The 23,089-nt window shown below is 38.7% G+C and overlaps 1 protein-coding gene across 1 annotated transcript; it reads right to left on the bottom strand.

Annotated features, from left to right (window-relative positions):
* Positions 1–605: 605 nt before the first annotated feature.
* On the bottom strand, positions 606–6,673 carry LOC144664783 (trypsin-like). The gene is made up of 6 exons (XM_078526289.1): positions 6,643–6,673; positions 6,188–6,267; positions 5,991–6,085; positions 5,628–5,872; positions 4,160–4,252; positions 606–877 (listed from the first exon to the last, which is right to left on the bottom strand). The coding sequence occupies exons 1-6, from the start codon at positions 6,671–6,673 to the stop codon at positions 654–656; spliced, it is 768 nt and encodes a 255-aa protein (XP_078382415.1). The 3' UTR covers positions 606–653.
* Positions 6,674–23,089: the final 16,416 nt, after the last annotated feature.

Raw genomic sequence — 23,089 nt, 5'->3', positions numbered from 1 at the left:
CTCTATCAACTGAGCTATCCGGTCGCACATTTTAAACTCGCGTAACGGTGAATGTCCTTTTTTATGCTTCTGGGGAATTGTATTATCAAGTAAAAATATTTCTAAACTTCCTCTGAAACTAAGGAGAAACGAGAACATGTCGCCATTCTGTAGACGACCTTCTTATCCGCGTTCTGCTGGAAATCAGTGAATCTGATTGGTTCTCACATTGTTTTTTAATCCCTGATAAAAGACGATCGTCCACTCGTTGCTGTTTACAGAGACAATTTTTCTTGATTTTTGGTTGAAAAGTACCTAGGATTTTAGGTTTTAAACTGCAATTCTTTGGAGTTTCTACTACAACAAATAGACTGCTCGCCTTCATTTTCTATGAGCGATAGTCAACGCGGCTGCCCCTGACTATTCGACCATAGAGAACTCGGGCTCGTAGTCTTATTTTTAATTGTAAAAGCTTAGGTGAAGCTTCCGTCCGGGCTCAGTAATCAACCCCTGTCAAATCCAAGTACCAATACACTCGCATAGCCTGCAACGACGCGGTAGCGATATATATCAAAAATGAGATCAAACTGGGGGACAAAAGAGACAATGCTTGTATTTAAGGTTGAAAATGACTTTATTTCAGCATATTTTATGTAGCGCTGGCACGTTTTTTATTAAACGTAACGGTCGATCCATCCTCTGAACATGGAAACTCGTGCAAAGACTGTGTACGCGCGGTATGCGTCACAGTCTCCTCTGCCAAAGCTTACCGCGCCCTGTAGAAACCAGAGTCCATTGGAACCCTTGCAAACAAATGGTCCTCCACTGTCTCCATGGCAACCACCACGTCCGTTGTCCAGATCCCCAGCACACAGCATCTGTTTTGTTACGCCTTTATCTGTGAATAGAACAAGGAGCGAGTGGGTTAAGGAGACTGTTGGATGAAAATTTGACTGGCACTGCGTTGTACGTTGGTCAGGGACCATACTCGAAAGCTAACTAGAGAAACGCAAAACGAGGCTGTGGGATTTCAGGCAATTTATAACTGAAGAAGGCTTTATAAGAAAAACTACGCCCCACAACGTAAAGCTTACTGGGCTTTTAAGCGTGGCTATTAAGTTAACCGGGTTTCAAAAACTAGGAGGTGGCGCTCGTGCGGGGGCCTGGGACCCAGCAGAATCAGCAGGGGTTGGAGGGGGGGGGGAGCACTGGTGTTGTTAACCACGAGGTGAGTTCGCTTGTCGTCCGTTGTGTCAGCCGTTTTTTCTCGTCCCTTCCACTTCGCCCAGGTAGGTATCTTCTCCACCACTCTATGGTTTGACTTGCAGCCATGGAGGCAGCGTGACCGAGTGGTTAGAGCGTTGGACTTGAAATCCGGTGGCCGCGAGGTCAAATCCCGTTCTGATCTTACTAGCTGGTGTTGTGCTCGGTCGTCCCAAGTTCAACACCTCGGCTACGCTTGTAAATAGCTAATTAGTTTGCCTCCTGCCAGTTGGGATTTTTAAGTTGGTATGGTATCCTAACTTCTACTTCGGGCTGGACGTTGTCGGGGTCTATATAGAAGCTTGAGTGGCTCAATGTTCTCAAGGCCTGTGCTGACTGGGGCGCATATCCCTGGCAGGTTCAACCATGTCAGAGAGGACTTGGGTGAGAGTCCTGACAAAAGCAGTCGAAACAGTTTCCTGTCTGGAAAATCAGGTTTGGCAAAGGACCAGCAACCCTCTTGAGGTTGCTTTCAGGGTACACCGGTCTCTACATCAACATCAACGAGACAAAGGTGCTACGAACAAACACTAAGGTTACCCCAACCCGATTTTCATCAACAACAAGACTTTGAAGGCGTCAGCTACTTCATCAACTAGGAGCCACAGCAGGGGTGGATCACATGAACACATCAAAGGAGGGCTGCCAATCAAAAGAAGGGTATATGCCACCCTCAATCCGGTCTGGAGGTCAAAGATGTACAGCAAGCACACCAAGCTAAAAATCCTCAAGAGCTGTGTGACCTCTGTTCGAGCAGCTAGACGTTTTCCACCGAAAATGTCTAAGAAAAATCCTCTGAATATTCTGGTTTTAAACCATCTCTAGCTTTGATCTCTGTGAAACAGCTATAGAGAGACCCATCTCAGAAACCGTGAAGGTCAGGCGATGGAGATGAACCGGTCATATCTCGAGGAGAGAAAAAGACAACAATTGCCGCCAAGTTTCTCTCGCCTGGAGACATGAAGGTAAGAGATGGCGAGGGAGACCTAAGATTACGTAGAGAAGAACTATGGAAGGTGAGCCGTAAAGGCCTGGTCTGGACTACCTGGAATGAGGTGGAACAGCAAGCAAAAGACCGTGATGGATGAAAAACGTTTTTTGGTGGATGAAAGCGTTGCTGTTTAGCCTTATGCTCCACCAACAGGAGCGAAGAGGATGAGCGAGTGAGTGATTGAGTGAGTGTTTGCACCCCAAAATATGACGACCTTGATGAAAAAGTAGCCTTTGTTTTAGAAAATATGAGATTTAAAGCCACTTAACACTGATTAAAACATTTTCGAAGGATTTTGCCTAATATGCCCAAAGATGAGTGTAAAACACGAGGAATATACACAAAGTTTTCCACATAGTAACGGCCATAGAAACGGTTATTTACAGGCAGAAAATGACTAAAAATATAGAACATAGTGGAAAAGGTGTTAAGGGATGTAAAGATTGATAAATATAATAACTTGTGAAAGGTGCCTCTTGTATCGCCATCACAGGTTTTTTCGTTTGGGTAACATTTTACGTACTAAAACAACTAGTTGCACCTCCCCTCCCCTTGCAACCCTCCACCCCTCCTCCCGCCACTGCCGGCTAATTATAATTAAATGCTTAAATTATGTGCAAGAAAATTTAAGTGCATTGTTCTCAAATGTCCACTTTTGGAAGTACTTACACCAAGATTTTATTGTGAAAACTTTGGCTACGTGATCGTCTTTTGATCTGTCGAGAGAGCGTTCGAAATCCCGCATGTCTTAAAAAATATCCTCACAATCTCTTCTACATTTTCTGCCTGAGACTGTTATTGTTCCTTCGCCTTTTAAAGTTCAGTTAAATTGACTAAATTGCAGAATCGCCGCTAACGTGACCCTTCAAGAGAAGAAGAAATCGATCTTCTTTGACTTGTTGTAGCGACACCAGTTGCAGTATGCCAGCAACCAGACCAGAGCCCAGCATAGTCAAAATAAAAATAAAATAAATAAATATCTTAATTGACCACTTCCCCGATGGGGCTTTTCAGGGTCAATGTAGACAAACACTGAAACAGAAACGGATACTGGAAATAAACATGCTTTAGGTTGCATGGTACCCTAAAAAGGACCAACAAAATTGTTTAAATCTGATTCAAAAAAGTTTCAATTACATGCGATTTAACGCTTAATAGAAACACAATTTTAATGGTTTAATCATAATTGTTGCTATGGCAACCATCTATAACTTTTTTGAGGTAAGATTTTAGAGCCTTTATCCCAACAGTTGAAGCTGTATTACAAAACAAGATTTGAATTTCAAAGAAAAATATCGTGTGAATTTATGCAACCAGTTCCCCAAGCACTGGGAGAGCTAGATTGTGGCTACCATTCCGGCGCGAGCTGTAGACACCACTGAGAGGCTGTTTTATACTCTTCCATTCCATATTTCTATCACCTTCCTAATGAAGCAGTGACCAAACGGCAACGCAAGTTAAAAAAAAACTTTCGTCCACTTGCGTCTCCGTTCGGCCAGGACTCGCGTGAACTTGCGTTGACTTGCGTCCACTTTAGTCGAGATCAAATTTGCACTAAAGTTAACGCCGTTTTTTCACTGTTTGGCCACCCATCGCAAGTCAACGCATTTTTTTGCAGTTTAGTTCAAATACTGAATTGCACCTCGTAGCATTTTTAATGCCTTTTGAAAACTTGCGTGTACTTGCAACTAAACTTGCGTGTCCGTTTGGCCACCCAGCCAACGCAAGTCTGTACGAAAGTTGAACTTGCAACTACTTGCGTCCACTTGCGTTACCGTTAGGCCAGTGCTTGAGACCCACGCTAGCCCGTCAAGTGAACCTCTAGCTAATGACGCCCTTTGTTTTTAAAACCTGTGTGCCCGACTAGGTATTGATATTAAAAAGGAGAAAATAATTATTAATAATTAGTACAAAATGGCAACTTACATTTGCTTTTGCAATCCGATTCTGATAGTGCATATATCTTTGCTTGTTGAAGAATGGGATAAGTGCTACCTGGATGTTTGATCTTACCCCAGCCTGCAACAAAAAGTAGAAAAAATAGTCAGTTCATAATGTTAAGGAGCCTTACAAGTTGTTGTTTAGACGTTTTTAATGCCCAGTGTCATGCAACACAAATAAAATAAAGTCATAAGAGAACTTATATAAATTAAAAAAGGTTTAGGTCTAATAAGAGTTAAGAAATAAAACGGAATTTGAAAAAAGAAGAGAAAGTGGCAAACGCGAGAAAGGTTGCGTTAGAATTATTAATGACAATTTTGGCTGAAATCCGAAAAGTGTAACAATCAAAGGATTCCCAAGAACCTGTTATAAAGTGTACAAACATCAAGATCAAACTGGAATTTAGAGTTTGCTTTAATGCCGATTAAAGAAAACCGAAAAATCATTCGAAGAAAAGTTTTGCCTTTCAGTAGAATGAGGCGACGAGGAGTACTTCTACTTCCCTTGGACGGAATAACAGACCATCGCAGGGTTACCCTCCAGCATTAAATTTGCCGATACCCATTAAGGCCGGCATTTGGGTGGATATATAGAGGCACTGTGAAAGTAAAGTGTCTTGTCCAAGAAAGAAAACAATGACCCCAGTTAGGGCTTGAACCCAGACCACAAGATTCGGAGTCCAGCACACTAAACATTAGGCCACCGGGCCATCCAAAGCATAAATGATAACTCCGTCTAAGCTCGAACCTCGCCAACGCTTTATTTTAAAGCTTAATTACGAATGTTATTAGTAAATAAACCTCTTCAGGCGGCTGGTATATTGGAGGATAATTTCCTAGGCTGAAGGACTGTCCCAAAAATGAACAGTTGGCCGAGAAGCGAAGCTTCAAGAGCAACTGTGAAGTTTTGAGGACAATCTTTCAGCGAAGGGCATTATCCTCCAATATACTAACAAGCCAGACTGAGATTATTTATTTTATAACCCTTCAATTAGTTTCGACAACGCGCTTTATCGCCGGTAAACAGAGAAAGACCTACAGTGTTGATCAAGGCGTATAACTGCGGCTCAGCTGTGTTCTAATGGAAATCCGCGAATCTGATTGGTTCTCCCACTGATTTCTATTCGCCGATAGAAAACAGTCGCGCGCTCGCGTAGCTCTTTAAGCGGTAAATTTTCTTGATTTTTGTCTTCAAAGTGCACAATATTGTAGGTTCTGGACTGCAATCCTTTAGAGTTTCTACTAAAACAATTAGACTACTCGCCCTTTGTTTTCTATGAGCGATAGTCAACTCGGCTGCTCCTCGTTGACTATTTGCTCATAGAAAACTTGGGCTCGTAGTCTAATTGTTAAATAACGCCACAGTGCCTCCTACTATGACTGAGGTCATAAAATAACTCTGAACGATCATTGAAAAACTGCATTTGACCTTAAATACGAACAAATAGACTGACCAGTGATGTAACAATTGGACCAATGTGGAACAATGTAGTTTGCTTCCGGGAGACATGCCGGCGATACGCGGTCATTGATGATAGCAGCTCGCGAAAGCTTGATAAGAGCTATGTCATTGTTAAGCCGTCCGCCGCTGCCATATGATGGGTGTTTGATAACTCTTGAGGCGGGAATATTCTGTTCCGTTCCCTCGTTGCTATTTCGGTTGTGATCTCCAAGGCGGAGCACGTAATATGAGGGACTCCTGGCACAAGAACAAAATTGGTTAAGACATGCAGCCTAGGAAAAAACACGTTTATTCTAAGTAACACAAATCTACTACCAACAAACTACTGACAAAATTTATTATACTACAAACTCACAGGCTTGAAATGCAATGCGCTGCCGTGACAACCCATTCTGGTGTTATCAACGTTCCACCGCAGAAAAATCCTCCACGTCTGTTATGCAAGCCAACCTTGGGCGCATTAAAAGGAAAATTAACAAAAGAGGCGCATAAAGATCAAAACTGACAACATTCATGGAGAAATAAGCTGGCGGTTATGATTTGTTCACCTACCTGCCACGGCCAGGCACCTGGTGAAGCATCATTTCCTCCAATCACACGGCTGTGTCCGAGCCGCGAAACGCCGCAAGAGCCTGGGTAACAATGATAGGGATGGTCACTGTGAACATACCTTTCTCTGTACACTCTATACACTACATTTATTGCGAAAAGTCAATTATTTAGCAAGATAAGTCCCCAACGCATCATCACTATAATCTATGGTCGACTTTGCATTAATGTTTCGAGGACAAATGAGAACGATGCCAATCACTTTTACATTGGGTTGAATGGCTGACGTTCAGTTTCTTTTAGACTTGTATCGTTTTTATTTTTTTTTTACTGAGTTCTAAATGATATTACTCTAAATTCAAACCTTACTCGACAATCTGATATCTGTCTCAAATGCGGTGGGTATGTTTTAGAAACTGCTTTTTTGCGTTTATGATATTAGGTAGCTAAAACCGCACCCTTAATATCGTCATCAGAAAATGCGGACATTGGATTGTTCGTGAAAATTGGCAATTTAACCGCTGTTACAAAAGCCTGACTTTTGGGCTCATATACCACCGATGATGCATCATACAAAAATAATGAGGCCTACATAATAAAAACGTTCGTGTGGTAATTGATAATAAACCTAAAGATCCAAAACTGAAGACCTTAGAAGACCCTGCGATTAAGTCCCACTGATCTAGACCCTATCAACTCAGCTAGTTTTATAAGTTATCTTTTTAAGTTATATTAATTTGTTTCTTTTTTTCGCAATTCAGGCGGAAATAATAAAAAAAACGGTGTTAACTTTTTGTTTTGGATTGGTGTTTATAGATGCTTTTTGAGCAAACATGAAGTAAAATACTAGCGAATTGAAAAAAAGATTCTTTTTTTGTAACAAACTCTTATTAGTTTTAAAACTAATCGAAATCGACGGTGCAACGAAAATTTCTACAGTCGTAAGGCATTTAAAGCGCATGCACGAAAAAATGTAAATGTCACTAGCTACATATGTAAATACACTAGCTACAGAAAATACTGGAACCAGTAGTGCGATCGGTAGAAGACATTTAAAGAAGATTGTTTTAAGCCGATCTGTTTTTCTTTTCTAAATTTTCGGTGACATCTGTTCACCTTCATCAGAGTTAGTGAAAGTTTGTTGGAGCTCGCGCTACCAATCCATGCGTTAGTGCGACATTTTAATTTTGAATTAACGGCACATAAGCGCGAGGAAAAGCTTTGCGTTCGTTGATAGCATCGCTGTCCAAAGTGGAGTGCCACGACTCCAAGAAAAGCCTCTTGCTGTAATTGACTACACCACGCTCTTTTACGTACATCGGGGAAAGCAAGCGCTCATGGTCCTCGCGCGGAGCCGAACATGATCCAGGCCGCGCGAGCAATAGCGAATCAGCAATTAAACAGCATGCTGAGTCAACGGAACATAACATCCATCCTAAGGACGCCCAGATCCTCGAGCGTGGTGTAGTCAATTACAGCAAGAGGCTTTTCTTGGAGTCGTGGCACTCCACTTTGGACAGCGATGCTATCAACGAACGCAAAGCTTTTCCTCGCGCTTATGTGCCGTTAATTCAAAATTAAAATGTCGCACTAACGCATGGATTGGTAGCGCGAGCTCCAACAAACTTTCACTAACTCTGATGAAGGTGAACAGATGTCACCGAAAATTTAGAAAAGAAAAACAGATCGGCTTAAAACAATCTTCTTTAAACACTAGCTACATATCTCTTCGAGTTAGCTAGTTTACAGCTTCGAGATAGCTAGTTTACGTTTTGACAGCAAGTTCCGAAGTAAGTTCCGAAGCAACTTGTTTTGACTGCAATAAAAATTTTAAAGAATTTAATTAATACCTCCTCCTCCTCCTCCTCCTCCTCCTCCTCCTCCTCCTCCTCCTCCTCCTCCTCCTCCTCCTCCTCCACCGCCACCAAGGTTACAGCTCTTCGGACAAAGTTTCTTCACTTTCTTTTTAGTACATCTTCCACTCTCTGCCCACTTTTTGCATTTCCTATGATTGTCTTGAGAACCTGGAAACAAACAACCGATAAAAGCAATTGTTGTGAGCAAATAAGGTCATATTTCAACCGCCTTATTTCTGTTTCAACATCAACGTCAATGTTTTATGGAAAGCCGTGACAACTACAATCGAGCACTAAATGGTTTAAGTTTTCTGCCAATGCTTTTCAATTATTCATGCATAAAATGAGATAGTTATGAGATAGTTATGTTTTGGTATGTAGATTTGTTGGTTTGCTGGTTACACAATCACTCGAGATCACGATAAGATTTATAGATTTAATGAGTTTGTCAGTTGGGAGTTGACATTTTCCGACATTCAACGGGATCTCCGCTTTTCATCACTCGAAACCTTACTTTAGTAAATTGTGTGTTATGTCTTATTCACGTTTTTAAACAATTATTGGATGAGGTTTTTGTGATATCCGGAATAATCAAGGTCGAGGTGAGTGTTATCAGCCGAAGCCGAAGGCTGAGGCTGATAACACTTACCGAGACCTTGATTATTCCGGATATCACATAAACCGAATCTAATAATTGTTTTATTATACATTGTTTTTCTGGAAAAGGAAGTAATGACAAACGATTTCAACCTGTTTCAAAACTTGTGCTAATTCCGGCTGGTCGTCCTACTAAATCGTGGAATAGTTCCTTCCCAGTTTTTGTTAGCCATTTTTTGTTTACCGAGACTTTATTGTCCAGCAATTTTTGAACTGTGGTCAAACTATTTCTCGGTTGAAGAAGTGACTCGACGAACTATGAATTTTCTTCGCCGCCAGATGCCTGACACACTGCTCTTGGAAATCATGCATTGCGCGCGCAACCTACAGATTAGTGAATAATCTGCTAGCAGATTATTCACTAATCTGTAGGTTGCGCGGGGTCGCGCGGATTCCCAGAATTAGCTGTAGGCTCTTAGCCAATGAGAAGACAGCTAGTGACTACAATGAATAATAAAGTAAATAAGCTGAGCTATGGCCGTTTATGTCTGGGGCCAGTTGTTCGAAGGGTGGATAACACTGACCGCCGTATAAATCACTGTCCAGTGGATAAATGTTATCAAAACAAACTACGCTATCCACCGAGTAGTGACTTATCCAGCGGATAGCGTCATCCTCCCTGAACAATTGGGCCCTGATCAATAAAAGAAATGTGCGCTCCTTTATACGCCTGTGGTTTTCTTACTTGGACTAAGTTAAAATAATGTTTTCGTTTCACTGCAGAGTGATTAGACACCAAATGTAGCAATCAACTGAAAAGTCACGAACAGACGAAACATGTTTACTTAGTTTAAACAAAATTGCCTAAAGCATACATAATACTTCATGTAAACAATCACCACTGTTTAAATCAAAGGTCTCTTTGAGACTACGACTATTTTGCACGAATTATCGCGTTTTATCATTGTCTCAATGGTCATGAGACTCTCATTATATCATCTCGCGTTTCACCGTTGTTTATTAGTTTGATGAGAGCCGCGTGACAGCACTGAGACAATGATGAAACGCGAAAGCCACATAGCAGCACTGTGTAACGATCGTGGAAAATCGTCGCAAAAATGATGATAATATTAATGCTTATTAAAAGGGAAATTTGAAAAGAACTTAAATACCTCCTTCACCTCCACTGCCACTACTACAGCTCTTCGGACAAAGTTCCTTAACTTCGTTTTCAGTGCATCTCCCTTGCTTTGCCCACTTCTTGCACTTCTTATGATTGTCTTGAGAGCCTGAAAACAAACAACCGGCACAAGCAATTGTTGTGTTGAAATGACGTTATATTTCGACCGCCTAATATCTGTTCTAACATCAACGTTATTTTTTAAGGGAAAATCAAAAAAGGTTACTAATCATTTAACCAAAATTGCCTTAAGCCTTACATAAACCACTACTGTATGCTATTTAGCTTGTATTTCATCAGCACGTGTTTAATTGCAATTTGAAGGCCTCGTGTTTTATTGAGAAAAAAAGAAGAGCACTAAAAATCATGCGCATATTGAGTGATTTCAGTATTTTATTTAGGCGCGAGAAACACAGAGAAAAACGTCCTTCGATAGTGCACAATCAACAAGTGAACAGTTTCTGAGTAGCACCTTGGAATTTAGCACACTGCTGATTTGGGGATTGTTAAAATACTGATTTTTTATCAAAAATATGTACGTTATTACATGAAATTTTTGCGACACATTAATTTCGCGAATTTTGCGATTCGAAAAAAAATCGCGAAATTAACCCACGCGAACAATAAGTGTCGCGAACATAACATGACGCGAAAATTAAGTGACTCACATTATGTCAACGATCAAGAAAAAATAGGTTTAGGCCCCGTCCACACTGACCCGGGTAAATTTGAAAACGCATCTTTTTTCCCCGGTTAGACCAACCGTCCACATTGAAACGGCGTTTTCGGTCACCGAAAACAGGGCTTTTCAAAAACGCTCACCAATGAAGCGTATCGTTTTCAAATTTACTCGGGTTAATGTGGATGGAAAACATTTTACGCGGCGTTTACAAATTTCTCCATTTTCAAATTTACCCGGGTCAGTGTGGACAGGGCCTTAGTACCACTGAAGGAAGGAATTTTCAATGTAAATGGATGTTGTTGTCAATTGACTCAAGAACAATAACTCATGCACGTACAAGCATAAACTGCTTGTAGACATTGTGAGAACTGCTCTGTTGTTGTTATTGCCGAGAATTAGTCTCGCCCTTGCGTTTTTGTCAATTTTGACGTTATTGTTCCTTTGATGAAGACATTTTATTTAATTCAAGGGCATGTTAAATAACATTGCCAAGGAAATGTAAATTGCGTCTTACCCATAAACGCGAAATTAAAGTGATTCAAAATACAAAATTTTCGCAAAATTGCGAAATTTAAGTGTCGTGAAAATTTCGTGTAATAAGGTATATCTTCTCAGAAAATTACCATAGACAAAACTCGCCAAGACGACAGCAGCAACGACCACAACACAGAGAACCACTGGAAGCCTCATGGTTAACTGCAAAACATATTATCGTTAACAACAAAGCGTAAGACTCGGCCAGAATAATAACAGGAGGCGAGATAGTCTAATCGGCGCGTGTCGCGTATCGCGGGTAAAATGTCGCGGGTCGCGGGTAAGCTGTCGCGGGTCCACAAAATTGACGCGACGGTTTCGTTTGCCTCCCTCCCCTACAGGAAAAAAGTATCGTCGCCCTGACAACTATCGCCCAATCATAGCGTGAGGCTGCACGTGAAAGGCAAGACTAATTAAAAATGCGTCCAATCTCTCTGGTTCAAGGTGTTGGAGAAAGCTAAAAGTTTGCAGACCATGGTTATTTTTCCCATATTCTTAAATCGCGAAGAGAGGCAGGCGAATCAAAAATTTGCTGCAGTAAAAGAATGGTCTTCGAACTATGCCCATGCGAGGTTTTGGAGTGAGTGGACCAAATTAAAAGCAAGTTTTGGCTCATTTTTGTCGAACATTGGTGTTTGTCTAGCGTCGGAAGAGTTCACTTTTGCATATATTTAGGTAAGCGTAAACTAATATTAAAAATATCGGTTAAATAGTGTTTAAATGCTTTAGAACAGTCAAGAAACGTCACATAGACAACATATGATGTGAAATGTGAGCTTTACTAGCGGTTTGTTATATTTTCGTACGATAAAATGTTTTCCTCTAAAGTTTCATACAAATCCTTATAATTTTGACGCCGCCATTTTGACCGAGTTGTCAGAGGGTGAGCCTGGGCGCCCTGTGCTTAGCTCAGTACTTTTGAGTTAAGGTATCACGGAAGGAAAATTGGCGTTTGCGTTCCAAGGGAAATTGTGTGCACACTAAATGCTAACAATAAAGTATAAATTTTCTAAAAGCTTATTGAATTTAGATTGTAATGTTGGATTTTGTTTTGATCATTTAGACCATAATAAGCAACGTTAGCATTTTGTTTCCAACTATGATGTTGCGCAACATTAGGTTTTTTTGAGAACACATTTACGTGAGCGCCTGAACGTTATGTGGAATTTGATCTACATACACTGGTCTAAAAAACAGTGTCTCAGATTTTTCTTATCTTGCTCCATTATTTTTTGTGAATTTCTTAACTTGAAAAAGCACTAAAAGCGCCATTTTTAAGTTTAGTTAAATATTGGAGCAAGAGAAGAAAAATCTGAGACACCGTTTTTTAGACCAATCTATGTAGATCAAATTCCACATAAAAATTCAGGCGCTCACGTAGATGTGTTCTCAAACAAACCTAATGTTTCTTTAAAGTCTTTTTGCCAAAATTTGGAGCAAGCGAAAAACGCAATTCTGATGAATAAATTATTACTTTTGAATGGTTTTCTTTCTTTTGTTTTCTTTTCTTTCAGTTTGGTATTGCCAGAAATGTTTTTTACCGTTAGCTGAGAAGCGGGGATAAATATAAATCTCTACAAATGACTTGAACAAAGAGGAGCGGGGATAAAAGAGGAATTTTCTATTAGTATATGCCACTATATTTTGACTAAAGGCTAGTTTAGGAACAAAACAAAGTTCCACGCTGTCGTTACCATTACCGTCAGTATTTTAGCAACAATACAAAAAGGTTTACCTTACCCGCTCGTCTCAGCTCAATTGCAGCAAGTAAATTCAAGTTAGTAGTGTCTTAGTAAACTCAAAGATCTGTTTGCGGAATTTTGCGCGTCATTAGGAACGCGTAAATTGGAGATTTACCTGTCGTCAATGCAAAACACTGCAAAAAGCAAAGTGAATTTAAAGTATTTTTTTCAACCAATATAAATTTAAAATGACTTCGTAATAAACGTACATCAAAAATTTGTTTGCGTGCCTCCTTTCAAAGAAGGCAAAAGACCTACTAACGCGTAAATCTCCAATTTACGCGTTCCTAATGACGCGTAAATTGGAGATTTTATCTGTTGTCAAATATGCTCGACAAATTCACTATTTTCTTCAGTACTCAACAGGTACTAAGCCTTATCTATTTCTACTATTTCTACTCCTGAACAGAGTGATCCTTTAAAGTTGTTTTGCCAAAACTTGGAGCAGGCGAAAAACGCAATTCTGATGAATAAATTATTACTTTTGAATGGTTTTCTTTTTTTCTCTTCTTTCAATTTGGTATTGCCAGAAGTGTTTTTACCGTTACCTGAGGAGCGGGGATAAAAGAGGAATGTCCTATTAGTATATGCGACTATATTTGGACTAAAGGCTAGTTAAGGAACACAAAACAGGTCCACACCGTCGTTACGATTACCGTCAATTCAAAATTGTTTTAGCAACAATGCGAAGAGGTTAAACTTACGCACTCCTCCCAATTGCAGCAAATAAAGTTACATTTACAATGACTTCGTAAAACTGACATAAAAAATATATTTGCGGCATTTTGCGCGTCATTAGGGTGTAAATTGGAGCTTTATCTGTCATCAATGCGAAACATTGCAAAAAAGCAAATATGCTCCAAAAATCACTATTTTTTTTAATACTTAACGGGTAGTTAATCCTTACCTATTTCCACTCCAGAACGGAGTGATCCTTTTATGTTTTTTGCCAAAATTTGGAGCGGGCGGGAAATGCAATTCCCCTTGGATAAATAAATAAAAGGGAATGGTTTCCTTTCCTTTTTTTAATTTTGTATTGCCAGATTTGTTTTAACTGTAACCGGAGGGGCGGGGGATAAAAGAGGAGTTTCCAATCAGTATATATTGCTACATGTCAGGAAATATATAAAGTTCTAATTACATATCAGTTTGCTCACCTAGTTGTGTAGTGCCTTCTAAGACTTTTCGGTTAACGCTTAAGTCTTGCCCCTCAGGACTAACCAACGTCGTCACAATTTTTCTTTTAAACCGACTTCTTATATTGATTATCGATTCCAACCCACGCGTAAACAGTCAAATTTTCTTTTGATGGGTTTGTTGTTAAGCTACCTTTGTGTTAATGCAAGAGTTATAAGAAATTATCACTAGACCTTAAAACAGCTATTTTTCTTTTCAAGAACAATAAAAGTCGTTAATTATTGAAAGGAGAACTAAAACAGATTTGTCCAGATTTCTTTTTGCCTTTTATATTCGGTTAATTGATGTTTTTTCCCGTTAACTTCCGTGTTTAGTAAATCTCGGAGAGAGGACGGAGATCAAAGCTAAGAAAAGTTTAGTAGTGCGTGTCACTGCAGAAATTTGTACTGAAGGCAAGTTTCACACCCTAGACTTGATTGTTTAAGGTGTTTTCATGCTAAGTACAATAAAACCGTTAAGTAAAGTTAAAAATAGCAGATTTGTTCATGTATTTACCAAGGAAAGATATAAGTTTTTAATTTATTTTTCTTTCATTCGGTTAATTGACAATTTTTACCGTTGCCGTTTGTGTATAGGAAATCTCAGAGATAGGGGGCGGACGGGGGGATGGAATCAAAGCAAAGTTTCGTAGTTCGTGTTTTAACCAAACAGGCTTTTTATATTGATTCCAGCTCACACGTAAACAATCAAATATTCTTTTGATGATTTAGTTGTTTAGCTACCTTTAGGTTAATGCAAGAACTAAAAGAAATCATCACTAGACCAAAACAGCTATTTTTTCTTTTCAAGAACAATAAAAGTCGTTAATCATCTTAATGAAAGAAAAACTAATGCAGATTTGTCCTGCATTTACTAAGAAACGATTTAAGTTTTTTTCTTTTCCTTTTTTTCATTCGATTAGTTGTCATTGTTTTCCGGTACCTTTCGTTTATAGTAAATCTCGGAGAGTGGAAGGAGATCAAACAAAAGTTTCTTAGTACGTGTCACTGCATTGATTTGTACAAAAGGCAAGTTTCACACCCAAGTCTTGATTATTAAAGTTGTTCTCCGGCAACTCAACAAGTAAGATTAATGAAGGTAAATTTCGTTGCAATTACATGAAGGCAAACAATCACTTCCAGTTTGAAAAACCTGAATCGTCGAGAACTGTCTTCACTAGATGACCAAACGATACTGCTCTGAAATTTTGGATGCACACATGATTTATTTGATTGCGGGTAAAAATAACTGCTTTCAATTCCATATTAAGCTTCCGTGAACGGGAAAAAAAAAGTATTCTCTCACCTCGTCAATAGTAACTGTTATTTTCTTTGGAAGGACTGAGCTCACACGTTTATTTTTATGTAAAACAACATACTATTTTCATATGAATGGTTACACACCAGGGGTCGTCAGTTTAAAACAAGGGAAAAAGGCATCTTAACACTTTTTGATCTTTATTTAGCTCATCTCTGACACGGCCGCTACCGAGTTACTTCTAAATTGTAGCGCTAAAATCATCTTTAATTCACAAAGCAATGTTCTATCATACATCTTATCTCTACATACTCTACAGTTTATTGCAAAAAATTGAAGAAATTATCAATTATTAATCCATTGATCTTCCACATGAAAGGGAAACTTAAGCAGATTTATCCTGCATTCACAAAGGAACGATTGTTATTTCTGGTTTTCAATTTTGTTATTTTTCGTATATAATAGAGAGGTGGGCGGCGACAAAAATAGAGTTTTATAATATGTGTCAATGCCCTTTTTGAGGGCAAGTTTCACACCCTACACTTGATTCTTAAAGATGTGTTCTCAGCCATTTTACAGGAACTATATACAAATGTGAATTTTATGTCAAACACGTCAAAACAGCCAATCAAATTCAGTGTGAAGAAAATCTGAATCGTCACGAACAGTGTTCATTGAAAGACCGAGCAGAAGGTTTTCCCTAGACTTGCTCCAAGTCGCTCGTTTCTTGTCGATAGAGTAACTTGAGTTAGCTTGCTTTGACATCGCGCGCGAGTGACCGCGCGGAATTCATTTGTCCGTGCGTCGAGGAATGGCTCGGAACAAGCCATTCCGCCACGATCCTCCGCCATTTTGTTTTTCATGCCCGCGCGCGCCCTCCGTTTCCGTATCCAGCGGTATCCTTCAAAACAAACGAGCGACTTGGAGCAAGTCTAGGTTTTTCCTTGTTTTTTTTTTTCTTTCAATTTGGTATTGCCCGATTTGTTTCCACCTTTTACGTAGGGAAGGGAATATAACAGGAGTTTCATATCAATATATGTCACTTTAATTGGACTGAGAGCTAGTTTAATTCCCTACAACCGTGGCAATCAATTTATTCGTCTCGCAAGCGGCTTTGAAGTTTGCAGGTTGTAGAGGCCAAAACGAAATTGCAAGCACTTGAAAAGAACTCCTCAATTTCAGATGGAGTCAAACCAGCATCGCCACGGACAATCTAAAACAAAATACCTAAACGAGTTTTCCAACAGATATCATACGTATACCCTCACGTATTTTGGCCTCACACGGAGATTACAGGGACTGTGTCACGGATTTTAGCCAAATTTAGGCATGGGAAATGACCAACAAATTCAGTGAAATATACAAAAAAAACTCTTACAACAGTGAAGGAACATTTCAATAACACAGCAAATACATAAGAAGGTACGGATGGCCAAAAGCGACAAAGATTGAAACGGATTGCGATGTGGGTTTTTGAAATCTTGTTGGGCTGAACAGTTTTCAAATTTAGTCTCGCTTGCTTGTAAATCTAAATTATAACGCCCGGGAGACACATTTGGTTGCAATAAAGCTATGGTTTTGTTATTAGATCCATAGAAGTAATTTCTTTGCAAAAATTAAGTTTGACAGCAAGTATTTGGTAAAGCTTAATAAAATAATCTTAACTCAGCTGTGACACAGTCCCTTTAACTGCTCTAAAATCACACTTTTCATACTATAGAATTAGGTAAAATCATCGGTTAGATCGGAAGAAACAAAAATATCAGTAAATTTGCTTTCTGCTTTTATTGTGTGCGAGAGCCAAGTCTTTTAAATACATTGCAATTCAGGAAATGCATTTACTTTCGAAGCATATCCAATGCAACGCAATTTCCATTTTTACCTATGGAAAGTAGGAAATCAACAAAGCAAGTCTTTAAACCCATCTGTGGGGTGCAGTGTTTTTTTTTTGCAGTTCGGGCTTTTTTTTCTCTTATACATAGAGAATATAATTTTATTGCTCAGAAAAAAACGTAGTAAAGCCTGGTTTTCACTAGCGACGCAAGCACAAGCGCAATGATAACATCTTATTTCACCGTGAAAAAGGCTTCGACTCTTCTTCGACTCAAGCAAAAGTACAAGCGCATTGCATTTTGACCCTTGTGCTCGTGCTTGTCGCAAGCACAAGGGTCAAAATTAAATTTGTCCTTTTTGCGTGATCGCGCTTGTGCTTGCGCTTGTGCTTGCGTCGCTAGCGAAAACCAGGCTTAATTAATTCGGGTTGTAGTTTCATTTGAAAGGACTAACTTGCAAGTTCAATCTCATGTACATCAAACATATTTTCATATGAATGGTTTCGCACCATCAGGAGACTTTTTGAAATCAGAGGATAAAAGTGCATCTTATCAATATTGTATTTGGAAGGACTGACCTTGCAAGTTTATTGTAATGCAAATCAAACATATTTTCATATGAATGTCTTCGCACAATCAGGACACATTTTGAAATAGCCAGGAACAAAGGGCATCTCAACAATATTTTTTGGGAAGGACTAAACTTGCAAGTCTATTTTCATGCAAATCAAACATATTTTCATATGAATGTCTTCGCACAATCAGGACACATTTTGAAATAGCCAGGGACAAAGACCATCTCAACATCCAACAAAGGCCTTTTAAAGGCCTACTTTCTCTTACGGTCACAAGTGAATAACTTTTAAATTGTAACTCTAAATTAATCTTTAATCTACAAAGCATTACAATTTTCAATTATAATTTTCATTGTTTATGTACTCGATGTAGCTTTTACATTGTTACCTCTCCTCTCCGAGATCACAACATTACTAATGTTTTCTGATATTAGTATCGGTAAAGAGAATACACAGAGAGATAAATTGCATTACATCGCTAAATAGCGATAACTCCTTTTTGAATTTGATTATTTTATCGTTTCAATTTAGAAGTTATGAAAGCGAATATATGATATGTCTTACTTTGCGGCTGTGTCGGAAATTAGCTCCTAAAAATAGGCCATTGTCAAGATGCTTTTTGCCCTCATTTCAAAACAATCCTGGTGCGAAGCCATTAATATGAAAATGTGTTTGATTTGCATGAAAATGAACTTGTGAGTTCAGCCCTTTTAAAGAAAAGATTAACTACTAATGACAAGGCTGAGAAAAAAATTTCCTTTTCCGTTCAAAGAAATTTTTTAACGACCTGTTAATCATTGCCGACTTTTAAAACAATATAAATTAGGTAGAATGAAAGAAAAACAAAACCCAAAATTAAAAGAGCAAAAAACTGTACCCACGTATAGGTTTTGGTTTGCATACTTGCTCAGGGAAAAATCGATATTACCATAGTTTAAATTTGCCACGAAGCTAACTGCTCTTAACTTGATATTTTAAAATGAAATATTAAATACTCTTGACAAGGTTGGAAATACCTTTTCTTTTCCGTTTAATATAAGCTTAATAAAAATCTTTGAATCATTAGCGATTTTACAATAAAAGAGTATAATCCAGGTAGAATGAGAAAGAAAAAGAACCCTGAATAAAAAATGGAGAATGGAGAATGGGAGAATAGACTGGATTTAGGCCGGTCTTCTTTGGAGTGATGACTGTTTAGCGGTCAAGCTGGTGGATTTGGGGACCATTTTCACCCTTCCATATCTCATTGTTATATTCATGTGTATTGTAGGTAGTGAGAATATTTTACTATTCTCAGTACCGGAAATAAAACAAGAATATTTCCATAACAATAGATATCCCACAATCCTTAGCGTTGTATATATTACCGCCTTTCTTTGTATTGTGTACATTTGTCAAACAACATCTCAGAGTAAAGACAGCGACCCACCCACCCACGCCCCTGGCCATGACGCGGTGCACTACCTTCAATGCATGTGAGTATAACGCTGTCCACTCCTGTGGACAGGGACCATTTTCACCCTTCCATATCTCATTGTTATATTTATGTGTATTGTAGGTAGTGAGAATATTTTACTATTTTCTATTGTTAGAAAGCAGATAATTTACTGTACTCTAAGGTAATTTTTCGTGCCATGAGTAATGACATTTGCCCTGCTTTGAGATTATTATTTTTGTCGTACGGCAGACATTCAGTTTAACCGTGAGCGATTTAAATTTGTCTTGCACCTATAAACCACCGTAAACATTAGTACATTGGCCGCTTATTCACTAGAATGAAAACATTTCATAAGCTCCAGTGAAAATTAAATAAATGGAGAGCTCCGCTTTTAGGCTTGCCTAAATCTATATATTAGAGGTATAACACGATCAGATTTTCTTGACATGGTGGAAAGCCTTAGCGCAGAATCAAAAACATATTGCGTACATTTGGCAAGAAAACACAATATAATTAACAGCAAGATTAAGGATAGATATGAACGAAACAGTTCGTACCAATTAGAAAAAGGAAGGTTAATGGCTGATTCGTCCCCAGTCGTCTCTTATGCGAAAATTGCAAGCTCCGTGTTCAGCAGTCGACCCAAGAGGGACTCAAAAGACGACTGGGGACGAGTCAGGGTTAATGGTTCGTAATCCGTCCCAATTTTCCCCAATTTTCGCCACCATTGATTTGTTTTGGTTTATATTGCGACTCACGTTCTACCACACTTGTTATTTTAACTTTTCCTTAATTTATAATGTAATTTTGCACAGTTTTCCCTTCATGATCCGGAAATGTACCAACAAAATAAAAACTTTCTTTTTCGCGATTTCGGTAAGTACAGTAAATAACTGAAGAGATATGATGCGAAATCAAAGATCTACAAAAAGTAATAAAAACAATATCTGGTAACCGACCTTGTCTGTTGGCCTTTGCGTTGGCTTCTTCACTTCGTCTCACCGATAAGGAAGACCTCTTCGCAGGAGAACTACAAAGAACTGCTAGCTGCAATTTGCTTTATACCACAGTTACCTCGCTTCCATGTTTGCAGTTGAGGACAATACACCCCCTGCCTTTGTCGCTGGGATTTATGTTTTTCTCGCGTCTCTAAGTTCGAAAGAATTCACATCCCGTCTGGTTTTCCAAAAATAAACATTTTCATCCCACTGTTAAGTGCAATTAATACTTAATGACTGGCTCCAAGGGAAACAGTGAGTTTAATAGAAAGATTAATATTTGTTTGCACGAGACCCTCGACTGAAAATAAACACTTTACTGTCTGTATTTACTACTTAATTTTCCTTTGGCTAAAAACGACATGAATTCATTCATTGAAATTGTTAACACTGCGCAGTGCTTTGAGCTTATATCGAGAAATATCGTTATATTGAGAAATATCGTTCTCAGTTAAGTGAAACGAAATTTCACTCTTCTCATTCCGGAATACTTGGATTTCCATTCCGACTATATTCTGTCCCAGGAGCAGAATAGCAGAATACATATTCCCAAACGAACGCACCCTAAATAAGCGATGACTTAAACTTGTCAACGTTCAGTTGGCGGTATTTATAAATTCAAAATCTTTTTTTACGTCTATCTCAGAAACCAAAGGAGCTTTTCTTTTCGAATTTTTTGCAAAAGAAAGATCACAAACTTTCCTAACACGAGATCTAAAAAAAGAGAATTCGCATTTTGTGAGAAATGGGGTGATACTCACTCTGATACCTTAACAGTGAGATGAAAAAGTTTATTTTTGGAAAAGCAAGCAGGATGTGAATTCTTACGATCTTGGAAACGCAAAGAAAATATTCATCCTAGCAACAAAGGTAGAAGGTAAATCGTCTTTTATTACGTACATGGCAATGAGGTAACTGTGGTAATAAAGCGAAATGTGTTATACACCCCAACCGAAATTCAGTTTTCTATTGGACGAGAACGTATTACGTGACGTGCGTCAAAACTGTTTTACCCCCCAGAGTGAAAAAACTCACTAGCTCCCTTGAGCGACACAACTTAAGCCTTGAACTTGCATGTGATCAGGACGTGCGGCTCGAAACCACGCTACGAATACGAAGGAATTGAAAGTTGTGGACAAAAGCTAAGCGTTTATTCATTGTTTTGTTTGTACTTGGGAGTCGAGAGTTGACATATAAAAATTGTTTGCACACGTAAAAATTTCGTTTCACTTAACTGAGAACGATATTTCTCAATGCGAATAAAGCTCAAAGCACTGCGCAGTGTTAACAATTTCAATGAATGAATTCATGTCGTTTTCAGCCAAAGGAAAATTAAATAGTAAATACAGACAACAAAGCGTTTATTTTCAGTCGAGGGTCTCGGGCAAAAGGAAACTAATCCTCCTATTAAAATCACTGTTTCCCTTGGACTCTCCCTTTAACTTAAATACACAGAAAAAAAAAAAAAACAAGTTAATGCGGACAATTGTCTGGTTTTCAATTATTATCGAAAAAAGTTAGGCTACTACAGGATCATGCCCTTTTTTAAAAACTGGCTTTTTAAGGGCGAGTGGACTAAATTTCTCATGAAAAGGCCTGTTTCATCATTGCTCGGTTTCGATCCAAACGAATAGGTTAAGGTTATAAGACAATACGGTCTGTTTTCGAGCTCGTGCTAAAGGTTATTCATTTTGCAACAATAAAAGTAAAATTGTCTTTTCTGTTTTCATTTGTTCTGGTAACATCTCAGTTACCGGTACTTCAACATGGTGAAAAAGGTTCGTGGCTTGACGAACGTTTTGTGGAGCAACGTCGCTTTATCGCAACGTTTTGTCGCTTAAAGCAATACTTGAAAAAAAAAATTAAGCGCTGAACGTTCAAGAGAAATTGAAATCCAAATTTTCCCGGGGGAACATGTCCCTCCCCACCTAGTTGGCTCACGCTTCTCTATTCGATTTTAAGCCCCCCCCCCCCCCACTCAAATCCTTTCTGCGCGGTTCCTAAAGCTTCAACTTTACCTTAATCAGAGAGTTACCATAATCTGTCATAATTGTATCTAGTTTATTTTTCACCTGACAGTTTTTTCTTCATTGTTCTAGGTGGATAAGGTTAAATCTACACACAGTTGCCGGATACCACTCTAGACTTGGCTATGCTGTATAATATATTGTAGAGATATTTATGCTGCCTTTAATAGCAAGTTTGTTGGTGTTTTGGCGACTCGTTGTGTAGTGATAAACATGAACGCAAATCAGTATGGAACGTTCTTCTTTTCTATAATTCTGATGTCTAACAGAGTTTATGATGTTTACCTTTTAAACACAGTCGATTTGTGAAAAGGTTGATTGATGCTTGTACTAGATGAAGTTCCTCGCAAAAAAAAAAATGGTTGTAATAGTTCGGTTAGATGGTTACACGTTATATTCGTGGTTAAGATAGTTTAACATACTGATGTACCGTATTTATTCCATTAAACGCCCTGGGCGCTTATTAAATATTTGGATATTGAGGGTGGGCGCTTATTCGGGGTGGGCGCTTGTTCGATGCTGGGCGCTTATTAAATTGTCACCATTTTGTAGCAAGTAGTACGTTTATTTTGCAAGAAAAAATATATAATTACTAAACGTAAAGGTGTGCGAAAGCTGAATTTTAAATATTCATTGAAAAGTTCAGTAAAAAACTTAAAAAAAAACTAAGTCTTCAGGATAGTTTCTTAGTAGTACTTCAACAATAATCAAATCTCCTCTTGCGCTCTCATTTTAGGGGGTAGGGGTGGGCGCTTATTCGAGGCTGGGCACTTATTAACTTTTCCTACCTTCAGGGTGGGCGCTTATTCGAGGTGGGTGCTTAATCGAGGTTGGGCGCTTAATCGAATAAATACGGTATCTTAGTTACATAGTTACAATTACATAGTTGTATAGTTACAGAGCATACGTAACTATGTTGCATTAAGGGTATATTAATTTAAATTAATAAGATTGGGTTGTCTGAGAGAAATTATTATTCTCAAAAGACAGAATAAAACTATTGTTAAACAC

Source organism: Oculina patagonica, chromosome 1, assembly GCF_052425735.1.
Source record: "Oculina patagonica isolate OP01 chromosome 1, crgOcupat, whole genome shotgun sequence".
NCBI classification, from domain to species: Eukaryota; Metazoa; Cnidaria; class Anthozoa; order Scleractinia; family Oculinidae; genus Oculina; species Oculina patagonica.
Note: the sequence above shows the minus strand (reverse complement) of the source record. Positions and strands in the feature narration are given on the sequence as shown.

Bases quoted from the DNA above. Each gene is read 5' to 3' on its own strand.
- LOC144664783 (XM_078526289.1), bottom strand. From the start codon at position 6,673: ATGTCCGCATTTTCTGATGACGATATTAAGG. The intron at 6,086-6,187 runs GTAGGTGAACAA...AATGCGCCCAAG, and splicing joins CAGGTGCCTGGCCGTGGCAG to GTTGGCTTGCATAACAGACG. The intron at 4,253-5,627 runs GTCAGTCTATTT...TTTTTGTTGCAG, and splicing joins GTCCAATTGTTACATCACTG to GCTGGGGTAAGATCAAACAT.